General features: G+C 32.7%; 2 protein-coding genes across 3 annotated transcripts; one reads left to right on the top strand and one right to left on the bottom strand.

The window, feature by feature from the left end:
- The first annotated feature begins 3,793 nt into the window (after positions 1-3,793).
- On the top strand, positions 3,794-9,429 carry Cct4 (chaperonin containing TCP1 subunit 4). 2 transcript variants are annotated; one of them, XR_013081080.1, is made up of 10 exons: positions 3,794-4,096; positions 4,571-4,623; positions 4,763-4,852; positions 5,281-5,532; positions 6,108-6,203; positions 6,357-6,518; positions 6,595-6,939; positions 7,427-7,678; positions 8,136-8,801; positions 8,842-9,429. XR_013081080.1 is itself a non-coding variant. In XM_076782322.1 (9 exons), the coding sequence occupies exons 1-9, from the start codon at positions 3,988-3,990 to the stop codon at positions 8,379-8,381; spliced, it is 1,605 nt and encodes a 534-aa protein (XP_076638437.1). In that variant the 5' UTR covers positions 3,794-3,987; the 3' UTR covers positions 8,382-9,429. The 2 variants fall into 2 exon arrangements, 1 of the variants encoding a protein (XP_076638437.1); XM_076782322.1 differs by having other exon boundaries at positions 8,136-9,429.
- A 7-nt stretch (positions 9,430-9,436) lies between these two features.
- On the bottom strand, positions 9,437-23,029 carry LOC143350297 (folliculin-interacting protein 2). Its single transcript, XM_076782310.1, has 12 exons — positions 22,567-23,029; positions 20,568-20,772; positions 20,405-20,494; positions 20,022-20,101; positions 19,866-19,936; positions 14,791-14,910; positions 14,481-14,712; positions 14,035-14,367; positions 13,893-13,977; positions 12,487-13,799; positions 11,946-12,408; positions 9,437-11,088 (listed from the first exon to the last, which is right to left on the bottom strand). The coding sequence occupies exons 1-12, from the start codon at positions 22,665-22,667 to the stop codon at positions 10,876-10,878; spliced, it is 3,306 nt and encodes a 1,101-aa protein (XP_076638425.1). The 5' UTR covers positions 22,668-23,029; the 3' UTR covers positions 9,437-10,875.
- Between the last annotated feature and the right edge of the window lie 909 nt (positions 23,030-23,938).

Consider the following 23,938-nt stretch of genomic DNA (forward strand, 5'->3'; position numbering starts at 1 on the left):
ATTTAAATAATACGGATATATCAATCTATTGATGATGTATTTAAACATTACATCTCGTCATCAGTTAATTCGGGTTATGCATCGAATGAAACATTGCTGCGAACGAAATCGATGATTCTTAGAATAATCTGCATGTGTAAAATATGTGTAAATACAGTTATGCGATATATTTCATGGTTTTCCACCAAACTGTGAGAACTTAATCTAGAAATTAAAAGGAGAAAAAAATGTTATATAAAATTTGTGAATAGACGCTTTGTTTTAGAATTAGAAACGATATTATGCCACTCGATTTTTTCATGCGGAGAAGTTTAAAATAAAACGTTTACTTGATAAAACTGATTTCATACAAAAAACTTAAGCAAGGAATTAAAAATGCAGTTATTGAAACTCAGCAAAACACTGAGGAACTTGTTTATCGATTTTAAATTTACATTCGAGCAGAAGGACATCATTTTAAAATAAGATATCACAAATAGTACGACATGGAATATAGTTAGTAATTTGTTTTAGATGATAAAAAACATGTAACTATGCAGACCAGATAAACACAATGCAATTCCTCGACCTTCTACGTAATGTATAACGAAAAATACGCTACTTATTTTATTTATACAATATTTGTTTCTAACTCTAAAACAAAGTGTTTATTTACAAACTTTATATAACATTTCTTTTTTTTTTACTTCTAGATTAAATTCTTGCAGTTTAACGAGAAACCCACGGAACACCCTGTATATTCTCAAAAATTGTGAAAATTAAATGAAGATAAATGTTCTTCTAACATTAACATTGACATTAACATTGTAACTGCGAAATGAAGTTGTTTTTGGACGAAAAATATAAATATGGTTTATTTAGTTTTTTTTTATAGATATAAAAATGTTGTGTAGAATATCGTTAATAAAACATTTTTTAAAAATAAACATTTAAAACATTTAAATAAAAATAAACTTTAAACAAGAACAATGAACGTAAAGAACTTAATTTACGGTTCACATCGCATTGTTCAAATATGTACTGCGAAAAATCGGATACTTGAATATAGAATATGTAATTTAGGAAGTCCCAGCTGTATTTGCAATCTGAGACGTTCGTGTTTGAGCTAACTTTAGTTTGATGCATGATAGAAACTAGGGAGTCCCTAGTAGGGACTTATACCGGTACTTATGCAAAATACCGGTATTTTACCGTTATTTCTTTTTATATCTTTGTCATGGTGACGTCATGCTGCTATATGAAAATATTGATATATGTATTTATTTAATTTATCGGCAATTTTGTCGCTGTTATACTTCATTAGAATTCTTGAGATTTGTTTTAAGTAAGATCTAAAACTGGTGCATACTATGTCCTTATTGTAATTATGTTATCAGTTTTTCGTACCGAGATCGATATAGTACCGAAATTGCTGTAATATCGAAACCAAAATAATCAACACCAATCGGTATCATGTTTTGGCGATGAAAATATTTGTACATATTCTAAAATATTTTCACGTTTAGTTTGTCGTATATTAGTATTAATAAGCGTACATGAAATATAAACAAATGAAAATTGGTCCCCGAATTCGGTAAGGAGTGACGAGGTGTGATGACTCGTTAAATTGACAATTTTTATAATCGGAATACCAATATAATACCAATATTTATTTCGGTTTTTGATAATATATTGATTTTGGTATAGCCTTGATGACATAATACCTGTATTAAGTCCTTAATTAAGACAATATGTAAGCCAATGTAATGTTACGTCGTCATTCCATCAGCATCGGTAAAGAAGAATTTCCCTAGACTTACTTGGTTAGATTTTCTTCCGGAGGCGGCGTTCCTATTGAGATGAGTTGCCAAGATGGCGGCGTGGCTTCTCCTGCGGCAAGGCGGCGTTGCAGGTTGGCGGCGGAAGTCTCTATTTCGATTGGTGGAGTCTGAACTCTGAGTAATTGCGTGATCACAGGTGCCAGCCGATTCAAAAGGATATCGAGACGGTGTTTTTGCTGACGACGACCGAAGCGGTGGGTTCTCTTTGGTATTTCAATTTTATGAGTCAAAGAATATTAAAAGATACTAGTTCAAACTTGACGCATGCTGTTGCCATCCAGAAAATTAGATTAAGGAAAGGAATTAATTAATCACCACTAAAATTGGAATACTTTGGTTTATTATTCAAAAGAGGAGCCCTTGCACGACTCTGATATATAAAATTCGCGTTACAAATGATCGCGGCCTACTAACCGGGCTCTCTTCTTCTGACCGACGTCTATCAAAGCAATGAATAAACTAACTGACTTGACTAAAATCCCTCATTAGGAGAAGACGCTTCTTTTATTTACTGACAATTAGAGGAGTGGGAGACCTACCCTGTGCTTCGGTCTCCTTGCAATACCAGATATCCCCGAGTGTCACCGGCGGAGACTTCGCGCCCAGACGCGTTCTCATATTCCTCCGGTCACCTTACACCGAATGTAGATAACATTCCTTAATTTATTTATCACGCTCGGCTAATAGCTCGCTTCGAAGGTATAAAATCTATTTCTAAAATCTAAAATCTAAAATCTGCGTGCTTAAACTCTATTACATTAATTAACTAACTTTTACTAACAAATTACTAGATGATAAATAACTAGATCGCGGAATTCGTCTCTTGAACATCACTAGAAATTATATTCGAGTTGACTCGAGAATTGGCCGTGGTATCCATTGGTAATTTGTATGTTCGGGCGTTAATTATTATACATATTTAATGTGGTAATCAGTTATCAATTATCCATTGTTGGCAAGAGTTAGTTAATTTATGTTATAGAGTCAAACACGCGTAGAATTAAAAAATATATAATAGATTTTATACCTTCGAAGCGAGCTGTTAGCTGAGCGCGATCAATAAATTAAGGAATGTTATCTGCATCCGACGTAAGGTAACCGGAGGAATATGGAAACGCTTCTGGGTGCGAAGTCTCAGCCGGTGATACCAGGAATACCTGATTCCACAAAGAATTCGAACCACCGGGGAGGGCTTCCGCCCCTCTGTTTGTAAGGAATAAAAGGAGCGTCTTTTCCCGAGCGGGAGTTAGTTGCCAGAGTTGACATAGTTGATATGGTCGATAGCTGAAGAATTTGAAATTAATAAGCCTGCTTGGCTAATGGGCCGTGGATATCTCTCTCTGGCAATGTAAACCTTTATACCGTATATCAGAGCCGTGCAAAGGCTCCCATTTGGGGAATAATAAAGTACAGTGTTCAAGTTCAGTAACGATTAATTCATTCCTCTCCCTAAATCTACTTCCTTCGCTCGTAAAATTGAAATGCCAAAAGAACCTGCCACGCCGGCCGTCGTTAATGGAAACGCCGCCTCAATGTTCTCCCGGAACGACTGACACCCGTGCTCAGACAAATTTCTAGAGCTCGGGCTCAGCCAACCGAAACTCCCGCCACCAGCCCGCAACGCCGCCACCTTGGCAACTCATCGCGATAGAAATACCACCCCAACATTTCCGAGAGTGATCTGTGACGTCACGCTAGAGCGGCACGCCACCCCCGGAAGGAAAGCTAATTGGGTAAGTCTGGGGAAATTCTTTCTTACCAATGCCGAGGGGACCCGACGTAACACTGGTAACTAACTATACGTGATACAGGTGCGAGGGGCCAGAGTGGGGAGTCGTACGCTACGCGGACGTCACAGTAGCCGTAAGTATATGATACCTTTTCCAATTCTCCACTATGTGGAGCTAATAACATATCTTTCATACTTCATGTTTGTATTACTTCCATTGGATTCTATATTCATTGGTTTCCAGTCATTTCTGGAGCGCGTGTTGGGTAGGTCCGTGCGTTGTAAGAAATTAAATTGTGTTTTGGAGCGTTCAACGAATCATTAAGGAAAAGCGTCACGAGAAATTATTTTGAAGACAAAAACAACGAAGTTTCTTATAAACTTGCGTACAAACTTCACGATTCACACAATTTATCAAACGTGAATATCTAATTGAAAATGACGGCACCAATGGCGAGCGGCGATGGACGAAGTGCTCTTGGTCAAGCATATAAAGATAAAACCAAGCCCACCGATATTCGAACTAGCAATATTAATGCTGCAAAAGGTGAATAAATAATCGATGTTGAAATGCATTTTACACTCTTCGATTTTTGTCGACTAATTTCTGTGTCTGCAAAACAAAAGTCTTACCTTATATAGTAATGTCCGGCATGTCGTCGAACGCAATACCTACGTTGTGTCATGAATTTGTTACTTAATATTTTTCAACCAAAATACGTATTCTATTTTTTAAATGAAAACAAGCAGATAGTGATTTAGTTTACACCGTACTTATTTTTCATGCATGTGAAAGTTTATCGAGATTATAGGAAAAATTAATTACGACGATGTGTATCCTCTTTTATTATTAATATTCACGTATTAATTAGTATCAATGAAAAGTTCTATACAAATGGTTAAAAAATAAATATAACTTTATTGTATAAATTTCTAACATATAAAAATTATCTGTATTCAAATATGTAGTTGAAATTATAAATGAAAGTTTATATCTAAAAAATATTTATATATGTTTTAGCTGTCAGTGATGCAATTCGTACTAGTTTGGGTCCTAGAGGAATGGATAAAATGGTAAAAATATGTTGTTATATCGAAGCAATACATTGATTTTTCTTTTATAATTACAATTTTATACCGTTTGATATTATATTTTTGTAGATAATTTATAATTATAAATAATAACAGTCAGTATTCCATTTTGTATGTTTAGATCCAAGCAGGCAACGGCGAAGTTACAATTACAAACGATGGCGCTACAATTCTAAAAGAAATGAATGTTGTACATCCTGCAGCAAAAATGGTAATTTTTTGTTTAATATTTGACTGCCACATTGGTCATATATGACCAGCCACAATTTCTCCCATGATGATGATGATCGCGATGGTCATCAGTGACTAAAGTGCTTGAACTACTTACAATTGTAAGAATTGAATGAAAATTGACACTTAGTGCATTTTGAACGTAATCGTTAATTAAAAGATACTTTGAAATAACAAGTGCCCCATTGAGCAATTAAAAATTTGTATTAGAACATTGAAAATAAAAGATTAATTTCCATGAAATCTTGCATCTGACGGTACACGTCCGTGGCGTTCTGAGCAAAACATTTCGGCGTGGCAGTCAGAGGATTAATATTTGAGAGTTTAAAGTTTCAGAATTCATAGGAAAGCTTTTAGAATGTTAAATTATGAAATAATGCGTTTGGGTTAACTGTTATGTGTTTTCAGCTGGTTGAATTATCAAAAGCACAAGATTCAGAGGCTGGAGATGGTACTACTAGTGTTGTTGTAATTGCTGGTGCTTTCCTGGAAGCTGCAGAACGTTTGTTACAAAAAGGAATACATCCTACGTTAATCAGTGATGCAATTCAGAAAGTTGCGGATGAAACTGAGCTCATATTATTCTTTATGTCCACTCGTTTTTCTGTGGCAAAGGAAAATTTGTTGATTCAAGCTGCAGAAACTTCACTTAACTCCAAAGTATACATGATTTCACACATTTAATATATTTGATCAATTGTCCATTAGCCAATTACAGTAACGCTCGATTATACGCAAAGTTTTACTTAAATATATGTAAAAGAAATATCCCCATTACAATATTTTTTATTTGGCAGCTATCTTCATGAAAGTATTATCAAAAGATTGTAGGAGATTTTCCCATTAAAATGAGACTAAACACGACCGAATTCAGATTATTTTTAATCATATGTTTATTAAATTGTTTTTGAACAGTTCAATTATGAGTGTATACTTAAAAGAGTCCGAATATGATCGTGTTTGTATTTATTTTAATCAAAAAAGTTTTACCAACTCATTGATAATACTCTTATGAAGATATAATGAAAAATTAAAGTTTTTAATTTGCATTAGTGGCTATCGCCTGATACGAATGTAGCATAGCTTTTTAATTTCTCGCGCGATTGAGTCGAATTTCGTTTCTTTACCTCGGCTAAATGGAAATCTGATTTTAAATATTTGCATATGTTCAGACACTATTATATATTTCTTTTCATTTACTTGTAATGTGTAACATTTTTGTACTATTTTTTTAGGTAGTTTTCCAACAGTCTAGTCTCTTAGCATCCCTAGCCGTGAATGCAGTATTACGAATTACTGAGGAGGAAAACGAGAAGAACGTTGATCTTAATGTAAGAAAATCAGTGCATAAATAAAATTGTTATGTATTTTCTAAGAAAATTAAAAAAGTAGTTTGCTATCAAATTTAACAAAAAAATGCATGGTAGTTTCAGAATAAATATTACTTATAGATTAAATGTATAATTTCTGGATTATGTTTATAGAATATAAAAGTAATAAAGAAGTTAGGTGGCACCGTTGAAGATACTGAGCTTGTAGAGGGATTGATATTTACTCAAAAATCCTGTAATATCAATGGCCCAAAACGTATTGAAAAGGCAAAAATAGGTTTAATTCAATTCTGCATTTCTCCGCCAAAAACAGATGTAAGTATTCCAAGGAAAAGGGGCATCTAAAATTAAAAAGTTTTGATTTTTAAATACCAACTGAATGTAATTTTAGATGGACCATAACGTTATCGTATCCGATTATGCTGCAATGGATCGTGTTTTGAAAGAAGAAAGGGCTTACATACTAAACATTGTAAAACAAATTAAGAAATCCGGTTGCAATGTACTCTTAGTGCAAAAGTCCATTCTCCGCGACGCTATCAGCGATTTAGCTATACACTTTTTAGATAAAATCAAAGTTATGGTTATTAACGATATCGAACGCGAGGATATTTCATTTATTTGTAAAACATTAGGTTGTAGACCAATTGCATCGTTGGATCATTTCGTTGCAGAAAATCTTGTCAACGCAGAATTATGCGAAGAAGTTCAAACTGGAAATTCTAAATTTGTTAAGGTCTGTACAACTTATACATACTCTCACATATACTTTATAGCACGGTTCGTTTGAAATACTAATATGTATATATTTGTATTATAAAGTAGTATGATTAAAATTGAAACTAAGTAGTATGCTTAAGAAAGTAAACACTCTATGTATCATGAGAGCAAACATTTTGGCATACTATAATTACAATTCTAATATAAATATATTATACATATATGCATATGTATAACTACATAATAAGTTCTCCAATTATTTATTAATTGTTTGATAATGTTTGTTGTTATTGTTTTATCTTACAAAGTGTACTGTGTTATATTTTAGTATATAAAACTTTAGGTGGTTCTTGAAGAGCTTCGAAATGTTTAGTGTTGGTCCACAGGGACTATAACGTTTAATGTGTTAAGGAGATTTTACATTCCTAAGCGTTCCTAGTTTATCGAATAGAATAATTTTCACGAATTATATAATATGATTCAAAATAATTTTTATTTTACAGATTACAAAGATTCAGAATCCCGGACGGACTGTAACTGTTGTTGTACGAGGTAGTAACAAATTGGTTTTAGAAGAAGCAGAACGATCATTGCACGATGCATTGTGCGTAGTTCGTTGTTTAGTAAAAAATAGTGCTTATATTCCTGGAGGAGGGGCACCTGAAATTGAGCTTGCAGTCAAATTAGGAGCGTATGCTCAAACTTTAAGCGGCATTGATGCTTACTGTATTAAAGCTTTCGCTAATGCATTTGAGGTGAGTTGTGAATTATATAGGGTGTTCGGCCACCCCTGGGAAAAATTTTAAAGGGAGATTCTGAGGCCAAAATAAGAAGATAATCAAGAATATCAATTTCTCGACTGAGGTTTGGTTAAAAAGTTATTAAAAAATTAAATTAAAAAATTTCAAATCATTCTGAAAAAATTATTTTTGGTTGCGGAGGTCAATTACAATCATTTTTGATGAATCACATACCCCCGAAATCCTACCCACTTTCAAGAAAAAAATTCAGTACGGGCGAAACTTTAAACGTTAATAACTTTTTAACGAAGCCTCCATCAACAAATTGATATTCTTGATTTTCGTCTTATTTTGGCCTCTAGAATCTCCCATTAAAATTTTTCTCACGGATGGCCGAACACCCTGTATATGATTTTCCTTTTACCATCTCTCGAATCACTAATTTCTAAATGTTTATTTTTTAATGGTTTAGATAATTCCATCGACATTGGCAGAAAATGCAGGATTAAATCCCATTGCGACAGTGACGGAACTCCGGAATCGGCATGCTCAAGGCGAATCTACTGCAGGTATCAGTGTACGGAAGGGTGAGATTGCTTATATGTTACAGGAAAGCATAATTCAACCGACTTTAGTTTCTCTAAGCGCCACTACGCTTGCTTGTGAAACTGTTCGTAGTATATTAAAGATTGATGATATCCTGAACACAAACCAATAATAATATTCAATGCTAATTTTATACTCAAACTGTATTGCAAATGGTTTTTATTCATCGCGAGATGCCAATCACGTTTTGAATATATGTTCGGCTTCTAGTTCTTTTACAATTTAATAAACTAAAAAGATTGAATCGGTCGGTGGTCTTCACATTTTTGTTACTGTGTTTCGTAATAAAATTGATATGCTTCTACAAAAAAGTTTGTTTAATATTCGCTTTTTATAGACAGTAACATTGTTAAACGGTCTTCGCTAAATTATTAAGGTTAAGGATATAGTAATGTAATATTTTGAAGCAAAAATAAAAAATAATTATTGTAGTGCTCGATTATATGCAGAAAACCTGGTCGGAGATCGACATATACATATTTGGGGATGGGCTCAAATTAATATTTCTTGTCTTGAGATGAGATCCAGCTACGTGTGAGCTATCTAATGAGAGAAATGAATGAGATATATAGGAATGAATGCGATAGCGAACGTGTCTTATTTTGTGGATGCTCAGTCGTTGAACTTCAAATTGAGTGCCGCATCCATATCGGTGTAACAACCGCTAATTCAAAGGAAAAACTTTTATAGTTCTTATTTTATGTTCACAAGAGTATTGTCGGCGAGGTTTTCTTGATTAAAATGAGTTTAAACATGACTTATAATAGTTCCAACTGTATGAAGTAGAGAATTCTTCAGATATGGCTCGAAGAACGTGTAATTAAAAAGAGTTCGAATATAGTCACGTTTGGTTTGATTTGATACCGTTTTGAATTTTGGCCAGCAGCGTTTTGTTTTAATAGCTATTGGCCTCTTAAGCTAAAGAAACAATGATAAAGGTGATTCCTTTGCATATATTCGGGATAAAATCGTCGTATATAGTCGAGCATTACTGTACTAAAAAATGCACTTTTTTAAAAGAAAATTACAGTTTTAATAATTCGATTAAAATGTTCACTATCTTAACGCTTCATATCTATTGATTTATGTGAAAGTACATATAAAAAAAGAGTTTTAATGCTAAAAATTGGAATTAAAACACGTTAAAGTATAAAAATTAATCTAAGTTTTATTATCCACTCCTATAGAGTGCATGGAGGTAAATTCTTACATGTTGTGTAAAAAAGGACAATTATAGATACTATGTGTTAAATTAGCCTTATAATTATTCATTACTTCAAAAGTATACTTACGTATTTCTTTTTAGCTACAGTAACATGAGTATAAGGAGCGAAACCACCTTTCAAAGTTTGGCCTCGAAAGTGCTAATTCAGAAACGGTTAGAGATAAATGAATGTTTTGACAAAAATTGAATGATTCTTGACATATGACAAGAAAATGTTCGAGTCGACCAAAAATGTTCAAAAATATTTTTAAAAAAATGCATTTGCCATATGTATTTGAACAACACAAAAATTCCATTTATTAGGCCGGCCACTCGTGGTACTCGCATCAAAGCCAGCGTGGTTTATAAATTGCTAGTATCGTCCTTCCACGAGAAGAAGGCACAGCGTGTGTACATCCCCACACCCGTTGCAGTCTACTGACTCACAGGTATTGGTCGAAAACTGACGAAGATCGGTGACAGCCAATCAGCGGATTGCAGCAAGAGTGGGGATGTAAACACGCTGTGCCTTTTTCTCGTGGAAAGACGATACTAGCAATTTATAAACCGCGTTGACTTTGATAGTACCATGTAGTACCATGAGTGGCCGGCATAATAAATGGAATTTTTGTGTTAACTGTTAAAGATACTATACATATTTGTATATGGTTGAGTTTAGAATAGAACATGCTATCATTTTTTAAAATTTTTTATCGAACATTTTCTTCTTAAAATATTTTTTTTCTATCTTTAACCATTTCCGTGTTAGCACTTTTGGGGTCAAATTTTGGGAATGATTTCACCCCTTAAACTTGAGTTGCTGCAGCTAAAAAGAAATACGTAAGTATTATTTTCGGCTGTTTTTCAAGCCTACAAAGTTTCATCAAAATCTTTTAAAATTTCATCTAAATTTCCTTGTAAGTATCGCATTTTTATACATTAAAAATTATTGTTTTTATTTTTTTTTAAATAAAACCATCATCCGTTCTTTGAAATTATGATTTCTAAAAGTTTCAAGCCACCAAAGAATAATGTGTCGTCATTTTATATAAATACTTTAAAATTACATTTATCTTTATTACAAAATATATACATAAGTTCTAACCTTTAAATGCAAATTTAAAACTTGTGTATTTTTTAACAAATTAGACTTTTTACGAATTGTACAATTTGATTCAGACTTTATAATAATCAAGGAAAGAAATCTTTTAAGAAGCACTAATTTATTATCCTCGTTCGAAAGATGGATAAAAATTTATTGGGATAGTTAGTTGAGCTATTAAAGCTATCTACAATCATACCTATGAACGAGTATAGAAACATCTTTTGCAGTTTTCGTTCTCTATCGGACAAAACAGACTTCGTGTCAGTGTGTAAAAATTGTGATGAAAGTATGATGTACTCAAGTAAGTGTCAGACCAAATCTCTGTGCTATTTCTGGCGAGTGTGAAGTTGCGACTGCGAGTAAAAGTGGTATATCTGCTGCATCAAGATCGAGAGCATGCGTGAGATTTGCAACACTGGCATCACACAACTCTGTCACCATCAACATTTCAGCCAATGCCTCGCTTTTCAGCCACATTTCCCTTAGTTTTGCTTCAAGAATACCTACACACTGTAATAAAAACATTTTAAAACAAATAGTGAGATTCGTATTGAATTGAATGGGAAGTTTTTGCGTTTCTCTTTAATTAGACATAATAATATAGTATCCATTATTCTCTATTACTCTGTCCTAACATTTCATAAACTTTTAGATTCTATTTTTATAGAAATTTCGTTGAAATATTTGTGAATATCATTTTATACCTTCTTGATATTTTATAGTGTTATCTCTTAGCAGTGTTGAATAAAATTTAATGAAAACAATGATTGACGATTACGAGTGAGATGGACAATTGTTAATCGTTCATGACAATTGACGATTAAATTATTAATTGTTATGAATAATTACTTTATTGTTAATTGTTGATCGTCGTGAACGATTAATTTCAAGTAATCGACTAATATTAAACGCGATTAATTCTGACGAATTATTATTAATCCCTCGACGTACGATTTAATTACGAATAATTTTTTAAATATATACTTTGTAATGTTGTTTAAATTTATTCATCCATGCAATACTTATAAAGGAGAATAAATTTGTTTTACGAATACCTGACGAATGTGAAAATCTGTTGATTTTAATATATAAAACTTCATGACAAATATAACTTTGTCATTGTGAAACTTGATATAAAGAACTTATAATGAGCCAGCTCATCATTGTACGATAAGGGATTAATTGCATTAATTCTGTTTCCTAGGATATGCAAGAGCTTTCCATTCAAATCAATATATTAAAGTATTGGTATGTACATAAAGTTGTTAAGACAGTTTCTATTTCCACTTATGAACATTTCACAGTGTTCAAAACAATGTTATGTAAATTTGCATATGTCAATTAATAAAAATTAAACAAGTTCTTACATGTGATGCTGAATGGTATTTTCGCCATAAGTAAGCAAAGCTTTCCAGCATATTGGCAACAAGTCGTGACATTCCCACTGGTAAGGGTGCAGCATGCGAAGGTGTATTGTTTGATATTATTCCAACGTGCCAAGTATCTAAATCTGCTAAAATACAAAGTGATTCAGCAATTGGTTGATCAACAGTTGGATATCGTACACTGGCAAGACATTCTTCGCGTATGCAATACCACCATTCTCTCTCAATTTCAACTTCACAGTTATCTCTATTATCTCCTTGTCTAACAATTCTCTTTTTCCGTTTTCTCTTCTTTTTTGGCAAACCCTGTAAGACTAAACCCCATGTATAACCAGTTTCAGTGTTACTTATCGCATGCGATTCTTCACATTTTATACTGTTTTGTAAAAGTGTTTTTGTAAATCCTGTATTCTGGTGCGAATCAGTCTTCTTCATCTTTTTCGATCTACAATTAGACATTTTATATTCTCAAACTGGCCTTAAAGATTCTTAATAAATTCTATGCTATGCTTATGAAACTAACCGTGGCATGGGTAATTCTACAACGCTACTCGCTTCCATCAAAGCTTCTAAGCTATTTGATCTAGACAGTCCAACGTTCCCATCACCGACGGTACTACCGCAAGTACGCAGAACTTCAGTTGCGTTGGTCGGTGTTTCCAATACTTGTTTGCAATTGTCGTAATTCTGCGGAGGTACATAGCCTTGACCATTGCACCTCTGACAGAATCCTAAAGACCCTGCTGTCATACTTGAAGGTGTGCCTGGCGGTGACTGTATACTCTTAGAGGACTCTGGAAAGTTTCTTTGAATAATCTTTCTCAGTACACCTTCTGGCAATTGTGCGGATGTACTTGGCACTCTTGTAAACATATATGAACATTGACAACTATGACCAAGCCGCGGTCGTGGTATCGATTTGGCAGATTTTTCTTCGTCGCCGAGCATGAAAAAAACATGTGAATTTTTTCTTTCATTAGCCATGCTCTGACCAGTGTCAAAATCTGGTCTACTAGAATATAATTTTAGCGTGTCGATTGATGTGTCGTATCCTTCGAATGTGTTCATTTTAGTATTCATGAACATCTCTTCTGTTTCGTCATCCTCTAACTTCTTCTCGAAATTCCGCAATGGAAATTCAGAATAATGTTGCGTATCAGTCTTGGCCACGTCAATATCCTGTGATGCAATATCACTAACTATTATTTTAACTTTGCTGGATGCACAGGTCTTCTCATCGTTGGTTGTTTTTTCATTTTCGTCGTTGGTACAAGGAAATTCTTTCGGGTCTAATTTCGTATCTCTTTCAAATACTAACGGTTTCAGCATGAACGAATCAAGATTCGATTCCATTGTAGTACTACGCTTAAGTAGGCTAACAGATCCTTCTGCTCTTAACTCGTCAACGGTGTACTGAGGGTAGGAGCGTTGCAAGAAACTGTTACCTCTTTCTACGTCATATGGATGCTCTTGTACTGGAATTTGTTTGCGAGTAAATGTTCGCGATGTGCGTCGAGACGCCAAAGTGTCTCGATCGTTGCAAGTTACTTTCGTATTGAATAAATGCGGACGCTTTATTCTCGCTTGTTCTATGAGGCTCGCAGCTTTGTGAATATCTTCTTCGGTAACGCAGCAATATTCATAACGTTTTTGTACAATCCCACTACGAATAAAGTATGACAAGAAGGATAATACGGAGTTAATTAAATCGACTTTTTGAGGATCTCCTGCGACAACAGTATGTGCTACTCTAATTGGATTACCCAATGCACCGTACAAATCACCCAGTTGAGCCCATAGAGGATTGCAGGGATACCAGGAACCTAATTTCTCCATCTTAAATAGATATTGTATTGATATACGGATTGTTTTGCTAAATGAAATAAATTACCACGCGCATGTACTATAGCGAACAATTTATATAATTACCAATTGTCGATCATGAACAGGCAGTATAGTGTATATCCAACCAAGATGGTATGTTAAAACAGCAGTTACAACGGTACTTAAAAAACTAAAACACACAGATGTTGAAATTGTGTTCACACCAATCCTCTATTTGTATACTTACAAATTGGTTGATTTTGTATCGATGTTTTCGAGTAACTGACACATTTGTTGCAAGCTATAATGCAATGTATTCATTTTGTGCTCTATTCTCACTGAATTAAGTAGTACATCATGCCACAGTAAAGGTGTCCGTAAATTCAGCCTTGTATTAACGTTCGTAAGTAATCGAAGCAATGAGATAATAAATGGGGAGGAAGATCTGTACAGCCGTTCGGAGAGTTGCATTCCTTTGTTCTGGGCATTTACGTTACCCGCCTCGATGCAAAAATATCGTAAACGGTCTAGCATTCCTTCCAGTAGAGCCATATGCTCCAAAAGACAAGCTTCGATTCGTCTGTAATTCAAGTATAAATAATAATTATGGTTTCACACGTTTTAAATACAAAATGGAACACTAAGAGATTCATTATCTAAGCATTTGTTGACAAACGTTAACTAAGATCAAACCTTTCATGACCCTTCGCCAGTTGCACTAACATTGTTAACCCAAGTCTTGTTTTATGACGCTTGACGAGACTATCTTTATTATCATTTCCATTTTCGCTCCAGTATTGCAGTCCAAAAGCATCGTCCGAATCCGACCGTGCAAGTGAAGTAGACACTACACGTAGCCACCTTCGGCGTAAGCTCGAAAGGCTACCGATACCTGATGATCCATTGCTTTCCAATGATTGCGAACCTGGATTATCATCATGTTATATTCCGATCAGTGAACATCTTCTGCCAATGAATCATCTCTAACTTGGCGTGAACTTACTGCCCATCGGTAGCGGTATATCTATGTCCCACCCACTGCCGGTACTAGAGCAAGTGGAATTTTTTCTTGGACCAACGTTCAATTCAGACCCTGACAAATTCCCGGAACTTGGCCGAGACACTGGAAAAAATGTCCTATTTAGAATGAAAAATGTAACTGAACCAATAACTACACGTTTCCCAAAAAGTATTATCTATTTTCATAAATAGTAGAGCCAGCAGTTCTTAATCTTTTTTTTCCATCTTTTTTGGCAGTCTAATGGAACTTGTGAGCCTTTATGAGAATAACAACATAGGGTTAAAATTACTTATGCTGTTAGTCTCCTACAGAGTTTTTTATTCTTTATTGAATTTTTATCAAGTACAGTTCATAAGATGCTCTACTTCTATCTACTTCATCTATTTTCATAAATAGTAGAGCCAGCAGTTCTTAATCTTTTTTTTCCACCTTTTTTGGCAGTCTAATGGAACTTGTGAGCCTTTATGAGAATAACAACATAGGGTTAAAATTACTTATGCTGTTAGTCTCCTACAGAGTTTTTTATTCTTCATTGAATTTCTACAGAGTACAGTTCATAAGATGCTCTACTTACATGTAAAAGAAATAGTTATTTATAAATTATTTCATTAGGAAAAATTAATGTTGAATAACATTAATATAATTATGTACAAAATTGTCGTATAATTATATTCAAAGAAATGTTATTGAATATTTTGATATTTTTCAGGAACTACTACTATTATTCTGTGATGTGATCAGAAAAGTATTAAGCAGTAGATGATTAGAACAATGAATATAAATACAGAATGGGGCATTTGAAACAAGTCACCTGGATAATTCGTATATTATTACAGATAAAAAAGAATGTTTTGAAACGATATTTTTTATTTGCTTTTTAATAGAGGCTTGTAAGGCAAATACAACGATTTACGTTTCAAGGTTATTCAGGTCACTCAAGGTCAGTTACGACGAAAAGTATTTTGTTTTGAGGTAGAGGTATAAGTTCAGTACTTTCAATCTTTACATTTCAAGTTTTACTTTAACTATTCGAAATGATGACCTTTAACGGTGATACGTGCTTTAAAGCGGTTTGATATGAATATTTTGTTTCTTCATGTAAACCATCATGGAAGTTTTGAATAAATTTTCGAAGTAAGAACTCTTGTGTTGATATAGATTAGTATAAGAATACTATCATAAATATAATTTGTACATTATGGAATGTTATTTATTTATATATCTTCTAACATTGAAGTATATGTAAAGTAGGTTATAGCATAACAGATCTAGAAGATGCCAAGTAGATGAAGATACGAAAGACTGTATAAAAAAAGGTTGTGCTGCAGTAGACGAAAATAAAACCTGAAATGCAATAACATGCATATAAAACTGCATTAGAGCAAGTAGCGTTCAAGGTTACCAATGCAAATGTTTAGAGTATCTTTCTTCGTCATTGATCTTTAGTGACATTGAATTGTAGGCCATTATATTTGTCATATAAACTTTTAGTTCTTCCACCTGGAGCGAAGAAATGTCATCACTCTATATCATTCATAAAATTAAACAACTCCTACTTCAAACATTTTTTTATATTTTTAAAAATAAACAAGTTATTCAGGTGATCTTAAAGACTCGTCTTATATATTACTAGTGGTCACAGCATTTTTAAATATTTTTGAAAACTTAATACATATTTGTTTATTTACTTATAATGATAGAGACTAAAAGATTAGATTTTACACTGCGCTAAAGGAAGACTTTAAAAAGCTGGTAAAATGTTCACACATAATAGTTATATTTGTTTATGTAAGAAGGTATTATAAACTAGTATATTCACAAAGATGTTACGAAACAAAATCTACTTCAAGTCTATTGTCAAAATTTTTCCAGATCTCAATCTCATTAAAAATTTGTGGGCATTATTGAAAAGACGAATACACTCTATCATAAATGTCAAAGGATTTAAGAATAATGAAATCAAATTTTGCTACGCTATTGTCCAAATTTGATAAATAGTATGTCATTGTATATCATATTAACATTGTTTTACATTTGAATGGTCTGTAGGCATAATAATAATACACTGTTGTGAATTAAAAACTGTAATGTTCCATATCTGGTGCAAAACTGAATCTATCAGTATATATCAATATGAGCGAATAAACACATATTAGAAATGTTATAAAATTATTTTAATATATCGTGATTACTAACAATACATTACTTATTTTTGTTTTTGGTATTATCCATTGAGTAGGATAATAAATAATAATTATTGTGAATCATGTCATTCAGTTATACTCCCCATTTAAGCTTCTTAAGAGGCTTTCATTGTGTCTTGGGCGAAAAAAATCCATTTTTTACAAGTTCTTAATGTTTAAAAACTCTATAATAGTAAGTTGAAATTTAATAAATTGATCAAGATACGAGCGTTTGAACGAAACAGTTTTGTAGTGAAAACTTACTTTAACTGGTGTAAACATTGAGTAGTTTTCTTCTGAATTAGGACTATTTGAATGTGTTAGAAATTTTGTTCATAATGTAAAAATATGGAACAAAACTTGTAATTAATTCGTTTTATTCCTTCAAAGTGCTGTCATTTTGTAAAGTTTTAAGTTTCATAATTTTGTTTAGTTCAGACAAAAGCTACACTCATATAAAAAATTAATGTGTTTGTATTTTTCGTTTCCAATTACTCGATGAAGCGCTATCGTGTTCATCGATTACGACGACATTTTTAGAACAGTACCAGGATATTATTAATAACGCGTTTAATATTAGAATGAATTACATGAAAAAATGCATATAATACTTCTCTATTAATATAATATTCTATAACATAATACTTTTCTATTAATATAATTTTTTATAATAATTCTATAATAGTACTTTTCTGTAATATGAAGAAAAAAAAGGTATTTCAAACATTGCCCATTTTTCGATTCAAGACATTGAGAAGTTATGAATTGAAAAAAAAGCTCTGTCGTACATGATGACTAATATCCTGTTATAATTCAAAATAATAGTTGCGTTAAATGTCCCAAAGCTTGACTATTCGATGTCAGAGTACTTAATGGTTAAATGGAAAGGTATCAAAGTCTTTGGTACTTGATATTTAGTTTTGATACCAATATCGTATAATTCCGTGTAAGTATTGATATTATTTATATAAATAAAATTGTAACTTTGTCTGTAATTGTACAATTTTTAGGCGATTTCGACTCAGACGTTATAGTTTATAGGATATCCAAACTGAATTATACGTTTTTAGACATTTTGTCTGGCTGTCCATTCTGGATTGACTTAAAATCTATTGAATCGATTTCGATTGAACTACTTCTACTCTGTTCCGTATATGCCAGGGAACAAGGTAAGCCATTTGTTATCAATAGATATAAGCATTAAACAATTACAAATAAAACTTAGTTGTGTCTATCTGTTTGCTACAGCGTCACGGAAAACTGGCTGGAAAGATCGCGATGATATTTAGAACATATTCCCAAAATAGACCAATTTAAAATATCAGCCATGTAACATTGCAAGATTCTTACTAGGGGGGAGGGATTGTTGTTGGGTACTCCAACTATAAAATGTACGATATCTCATTTGTGTTTGTTTTAAAGTTTTGTTTAAAACTGTCTCGTTCTGTTTTGTACAAATTTTCAGTGTCTGTCAGAAAAATGTACCAAATCAAAATTAATCAGTTTCTAGTCAGCTACAAAGTGCAATATAAAAATTACCAAAAAATTTTACTATTAAATAAAATTAAAGTCACCTTCATTTTTTTAAATGATATTGTATATTCTTTTCTTCATATTGTTGTAGCACGTGTCAAGACAAATTCAACGACCTTGTATACCATGATCATCGAATAATTTTGAAGCAAAGAATGTGAAACCAGTGATGTTTGAAATTGTTACGTACACTTTAAATTATAATTTATGTTTGGTGCTTCTAGAATGCTCTCCTGACGAATGCTCACCTGCATGCTGTGCAAATTCACTGCTTCAGATGTTCCACATTTTTATTTTCAAAGTCATTCAAAGGTCATGGTATACAAGTTTATTAAATTCGTCTTGATACGAGTTACAATAATATGAAGTAAAAAATATACAATACCATTTTAAAAAATGAAGGTGGCCTTAACTTTTTTAGAATGACATTTTTTGGTAGTTTTTATATTGCAATTTGTAGTTAACCAGAAACTGATTAAATTTGGTAAATTTTTCCATTAGACCGCCGCAAATGCTCGAAAAATCGTGGCGACAGATTACGTGGGATACCCTGTATATGTATAATCGAAAGAAATTAAAAGAAACTTAAGTACATATAAAAGATAGATACAATTTTAAGTACAGAAATATCTGGACTTACGTTTTATCAGTGATGCTACAGGCATTTGTTCAAATAATCAGATTCGTGTAAATGCATTTAATTTTATATATTTTATAATTACAAATGTAAATATAAGAACTTTTAGTTACTATTACAAATTAATGGAAAACCTACCCTTTTATCTAATACAATGTTAATATACAAATGTGCATCATATCTATCTTGGCTTATGTCGGATTACTCTGGAACCAATTAGTATGCAAATTCGGGTACAATTGTAATTATATTTAATCAGTGAAAGTAACTATTTGCATTTGTTTGAAATTGTTTATTTCACGCGGATTAGACTTTGTTTTGACGTCTATTTGATTCGGTTTATACGTATTGGTATCGATATGTGTTATGATAGTATCGCCATTAAGAATTTATATCAAGTACGCGATATATGAAAATGGCACGTATCGATATTTTCTGCGTTATCAAAATAGTTTGTTAGGAACTGATACTTTACTATTTGGCATCAATAATATCAATTCCAATAAGCCTAACATTGTATATTACAAAACAAAATAAGGGCCAGAAAGGTGTTAATTATCATTTTCCTTATTTCATTGGTTGTTTATCTTTGAGATCTCTGCTATTAATTCGGAATTCTATCTATTGCTTTATTTCCATTGTAATTTTACCTACTATCCTAAAGCTACATAGATCTAATATGCAAGTCTTTCAGTTTCACTTACAGAGGGTTCGCATGCTGGAATTAGAATCAAGGTTCACGGAACAACCCAACCCTTCGTCTGAGACTCTCTCGCTGGAACATAATTGAGTAATAAGTCAAATATCGTATCGACAAATCAACAGTAATGTCAAATCAATAACTGACGATTTAGCTTTACCTCTGTTTACACGTGTTATGCTCCGTGGCAGGGAAAACTTTGGTGCACATAATACAGGGTGGCGAATTCATCGAATGTATCTAGAAATAATATAGAAGATACATTGAAAATTGCATGTTATTTCGTAATTTTATATTTAACACTAGATTTACGGAAGCCGTCAATTTGACGGATGTTAAATTCTATATTTAAAATTGCAGAACACGTAAATATTATTTTTTAACAACTTATGTTGAATTTGATTGATGCAATGACATGAATACATATTCTAATTAAAAGAAAAATCGTATTTTAAGGTAATCGTCAACATGAGAGGTGTCAATAAATATACGTGCTATCAATGCCCGTAAATCTAGTGTTAAACGTGTTGTATTAAATTTTACCTTGAATGAAGATCCTCTGTATGTCATCGCCACAGTGCCAAATACCATTTCGCTTAATAAACTCACATCGTCCTCGGCCGTTCTTTCTCGCTGAAAAATTATAATTTCATGATTAAATACGGTAATGTGAAAAAGATTTTTAAACGATTTGGCGATTTGTCACCTCGAAACTACGACTGCCCGCGAAGTTTATCGAATCGTTATTTGTCGGCTCGGTATTGTTTTTGAGATCAAATGCAGCTGCTTTATTCTTGCGCCATCGTTTTTCCAACGAGAGGGAGTCGAAGAGAAGCTTTCTTCCGCGCCACTCGCATTCTCGGAACAACAAGATCCGAACTTGACCTGTTCCAAGGCACAAGGCGGAGTTCCTATACATATTAAACATATTATAATACTGTAATAGAATAATATAAATAAATAAATGTATAATTCAATAAACATACTAGATTAAATTAAATTATATCATAACTCTTTATTCCAAGTTGGAACATCTCGATTATTTATTTTTATAATATAGATGTCGCTTAATAAATAAAAGTATTATGTTGATTGTGATACGGATCTAAATGTTGAAAAGTTTCGTTCAAAAATATCTTATTCTAGTGTATTTTATATCGTATAAATTAACACTAGATTTACGGAAGCCGTCAATTTGACGGATGTCAGATTCCATATTTAAAACTAGATTTACGGAAGCCGTCAATTTGACGGATGTCAGATTCCATATTTAAAATTGCGGAACACGTAAATATTATTTTTTAACAATTTATGTTGAATTCGATTGATGCAATGGCATGAATACGTATTCTAATTAAAAGAAAAATCGTATTTTAAGGTAATCGTCAATATGAAAGGTATCAATAAATATACGTGCTATCGATGCCCGTAAATCTAGTGTTAAAATTGCAGAACGCGTAAATATTATTTTTTAACAACTTATGTTGAATTTGTTCGATGCAATGGCATGAATACGTATTCTAATTAAAAGAAAAATCGTATTTTAAGGTAATCGTCAATATGAAAGGTATCAATAAATATACGTGCGATCAATGCCCGTAAATCTAGTGTTAATTATAAAAAGATACGTATAAATAAATTTGAAGGCAATTTATTTATGAATTATATATATATTTTGCGTAAATTATGATTTAACATCTGTTTTATATATTATTTGATACTTTTTTATTATTTATATTTTGTACATAATGAAAGATCGGAAGTGCGAAACAAAAATTTTGAATAAAGAAAATACCTTGTTCCTTAATTTTTGAAACTCTTAAACGTTTAAAAATAACATGGGAAATATTGTATTAGTAGTTAATATGACAATGCTATGTAATAAAAACTTATTTGGTACGTTAGTGTATTATTTTTATATGTACGTACGTACGACGGAAATTATACAAAACAATGTCTGGATTTCAATTTGTAATCTTCTAATATTATTCTGAAATAACATATCTATTGTTCTCTTTCATATTTAATATTTTACTCTATAACAGGTATCGATTTTAAATTTTACAATAATCCTGCGATTTTGGACAGAAACCTTGATTATATTGTGCATCATAGATAAGAACCGTTACATGCTTTATAACGTTGTAACAAATAATTCCTTTTTAGCCTGTCTGAATAAATATAAGGATGAATTACCATCGAAGGGACCATTTTTTATATTTGCGTACGTATAAAAAAGATCAATTTTTACATACGAAATTGTCTACGCGAATTTAAATATATGTAACAGTCGTTTGGAAAGTTTTAACGTAGAGGTCAATTTCACGGCTCGATGCAGAAGCCAAGTCACGAGTGAGTTAGTAATGACAAGCGATTATGCCTCCCGCCAACGGGGAGATAGAAACAAGCATACGCGAAATAGGTTAAGGTTTTTCGTAAACACTATTTCGATCAAATCTTACAATTCGAACAGAACTACTTTGAAGCGTGAATGAAAAAAACCATTCCCTCGGACAACAAAAGCATGCAATAGACATCAAAACGATGTTGGAACACCGATGATCGATACACCGTATCAGCAATAGATATCGAAACAGTGAATAAGATCGATACATATAGAACGATAAAAATACAGAGTGACGAGAATGAATAAGATGAATGCAAACGAATAAATCGGAATAAGCGAGAAAAAGGTGAATTCTTACCTATCATCTTCCTCTGTTAGGACGTTCGACGCTACGAAGGTTTGAACGTTATTCTTGAAACTCCTCCTCGAAGGAAACAGTTTATCGAGCAAAGGCATCATAAATTAAAGACCACATATAGTTACCGCATTGCCCGCTAACTTTGTTTCGTTTTCGGTCTATCATGTCACAAGGAACTGCACCATACATGTTCGCGAGTATCAGTCAACTGTAAATAAAGTCACGTGCAGAGGAGTCATATGATTGCCCGAGATTATCGTATTTCGTTCGGCCAACATCGAATGATATGTTTATCCGCAGTTTTCTTCTACGGTTCGAACGATTTCCCTTGCGCAACGAAGCGCGGGTTTGGTGGAATGTTGCGGGAAATTTCAGAAAAAAATGGGAAATATTAAAAGAAAAAAATAAAACCGATCGAGACGAATTGTCGACGGTGCACAACTGTTATACCTTAGAAGAAATTGTAAGTTGTGTCGCGAGAGAGCAGCACTATCGCAATTCGTAACAGATGTCGCGTAACCTTATTTGAATTTTCCTTCCACGACCGTCAATTATAATACCGAACAAATGTATTCGGGCAAACACGTTTTGTTGTATGATTTCAGTATGGGGTACAGTACATGTTATATTAATTAATCAACATATAGGAATAATTTATTACACTATTGTAACAAATATATATTTTAAATATTGAACAAAATTAAATGTGACAAAAGTATTTGGATGATATTAATATACAACTATAGTTAAAAACGAAAATAAATTTGTCAGTAATTTTACAAGGTTAACGGAATTATACAGGATGTTCGGCCACCCCTGGGAAAAATTTTAATGGAGGATTCTAGAGGCCAAAATAAGATGAAAATCAAGAATACCAATTTATTGACGGAGGCTTCGTTAAAAAGTTATTAACAATTAAATTAACAAATTTCAAATCGTTCTGGAAAAATTATTTTCGGTTGCAGGGGTCAATTACAATCATTTTTGGTGAATACACATACCCCCGAAATCCTACCCACTTTCTAGAAAAAAAATCAAGAATGTGTGAAATTTTGCGACGGAAAAAAAAATTTCAAATCGTTTTGGAAAAATTATTTTTGGTTGCGGGGGTCAATTACAATCATTTTTGGTGAATAGACATACCCCCGAATTCCTGCGCATTTTCGAGAAAAAAATTCAGTACGGGTGAAACTAAACGTTAATAACTTTTTAACGAAGCCTCCATTAACAAATTAGTATTCTTGATTTTCGTCTTATTTTGGCCTCTAGAAACCCTCATTAAAATTTTTCCCAGGAGTGGCCGAACACCGTGTATACAAAAATAAGCATACTTGAAATATTTGTATTTGCAATTTAACTACTGTAACAGTTT

This window comes from Colletes latitarsis, chromosome 14 (genome assembly GCF_051014445.1).
Source record: "Colletes latitarsis isolate SP2378_abdomen chromosome 14, iyColLati1, whole genome shotgun sequence".
Taxonomy (NCBI): Eukaryota; Metazoa; Arthropoda; class Insecta; order Hymenoptera; family Colletidae; genus Colletes; species Colletes latitarsis.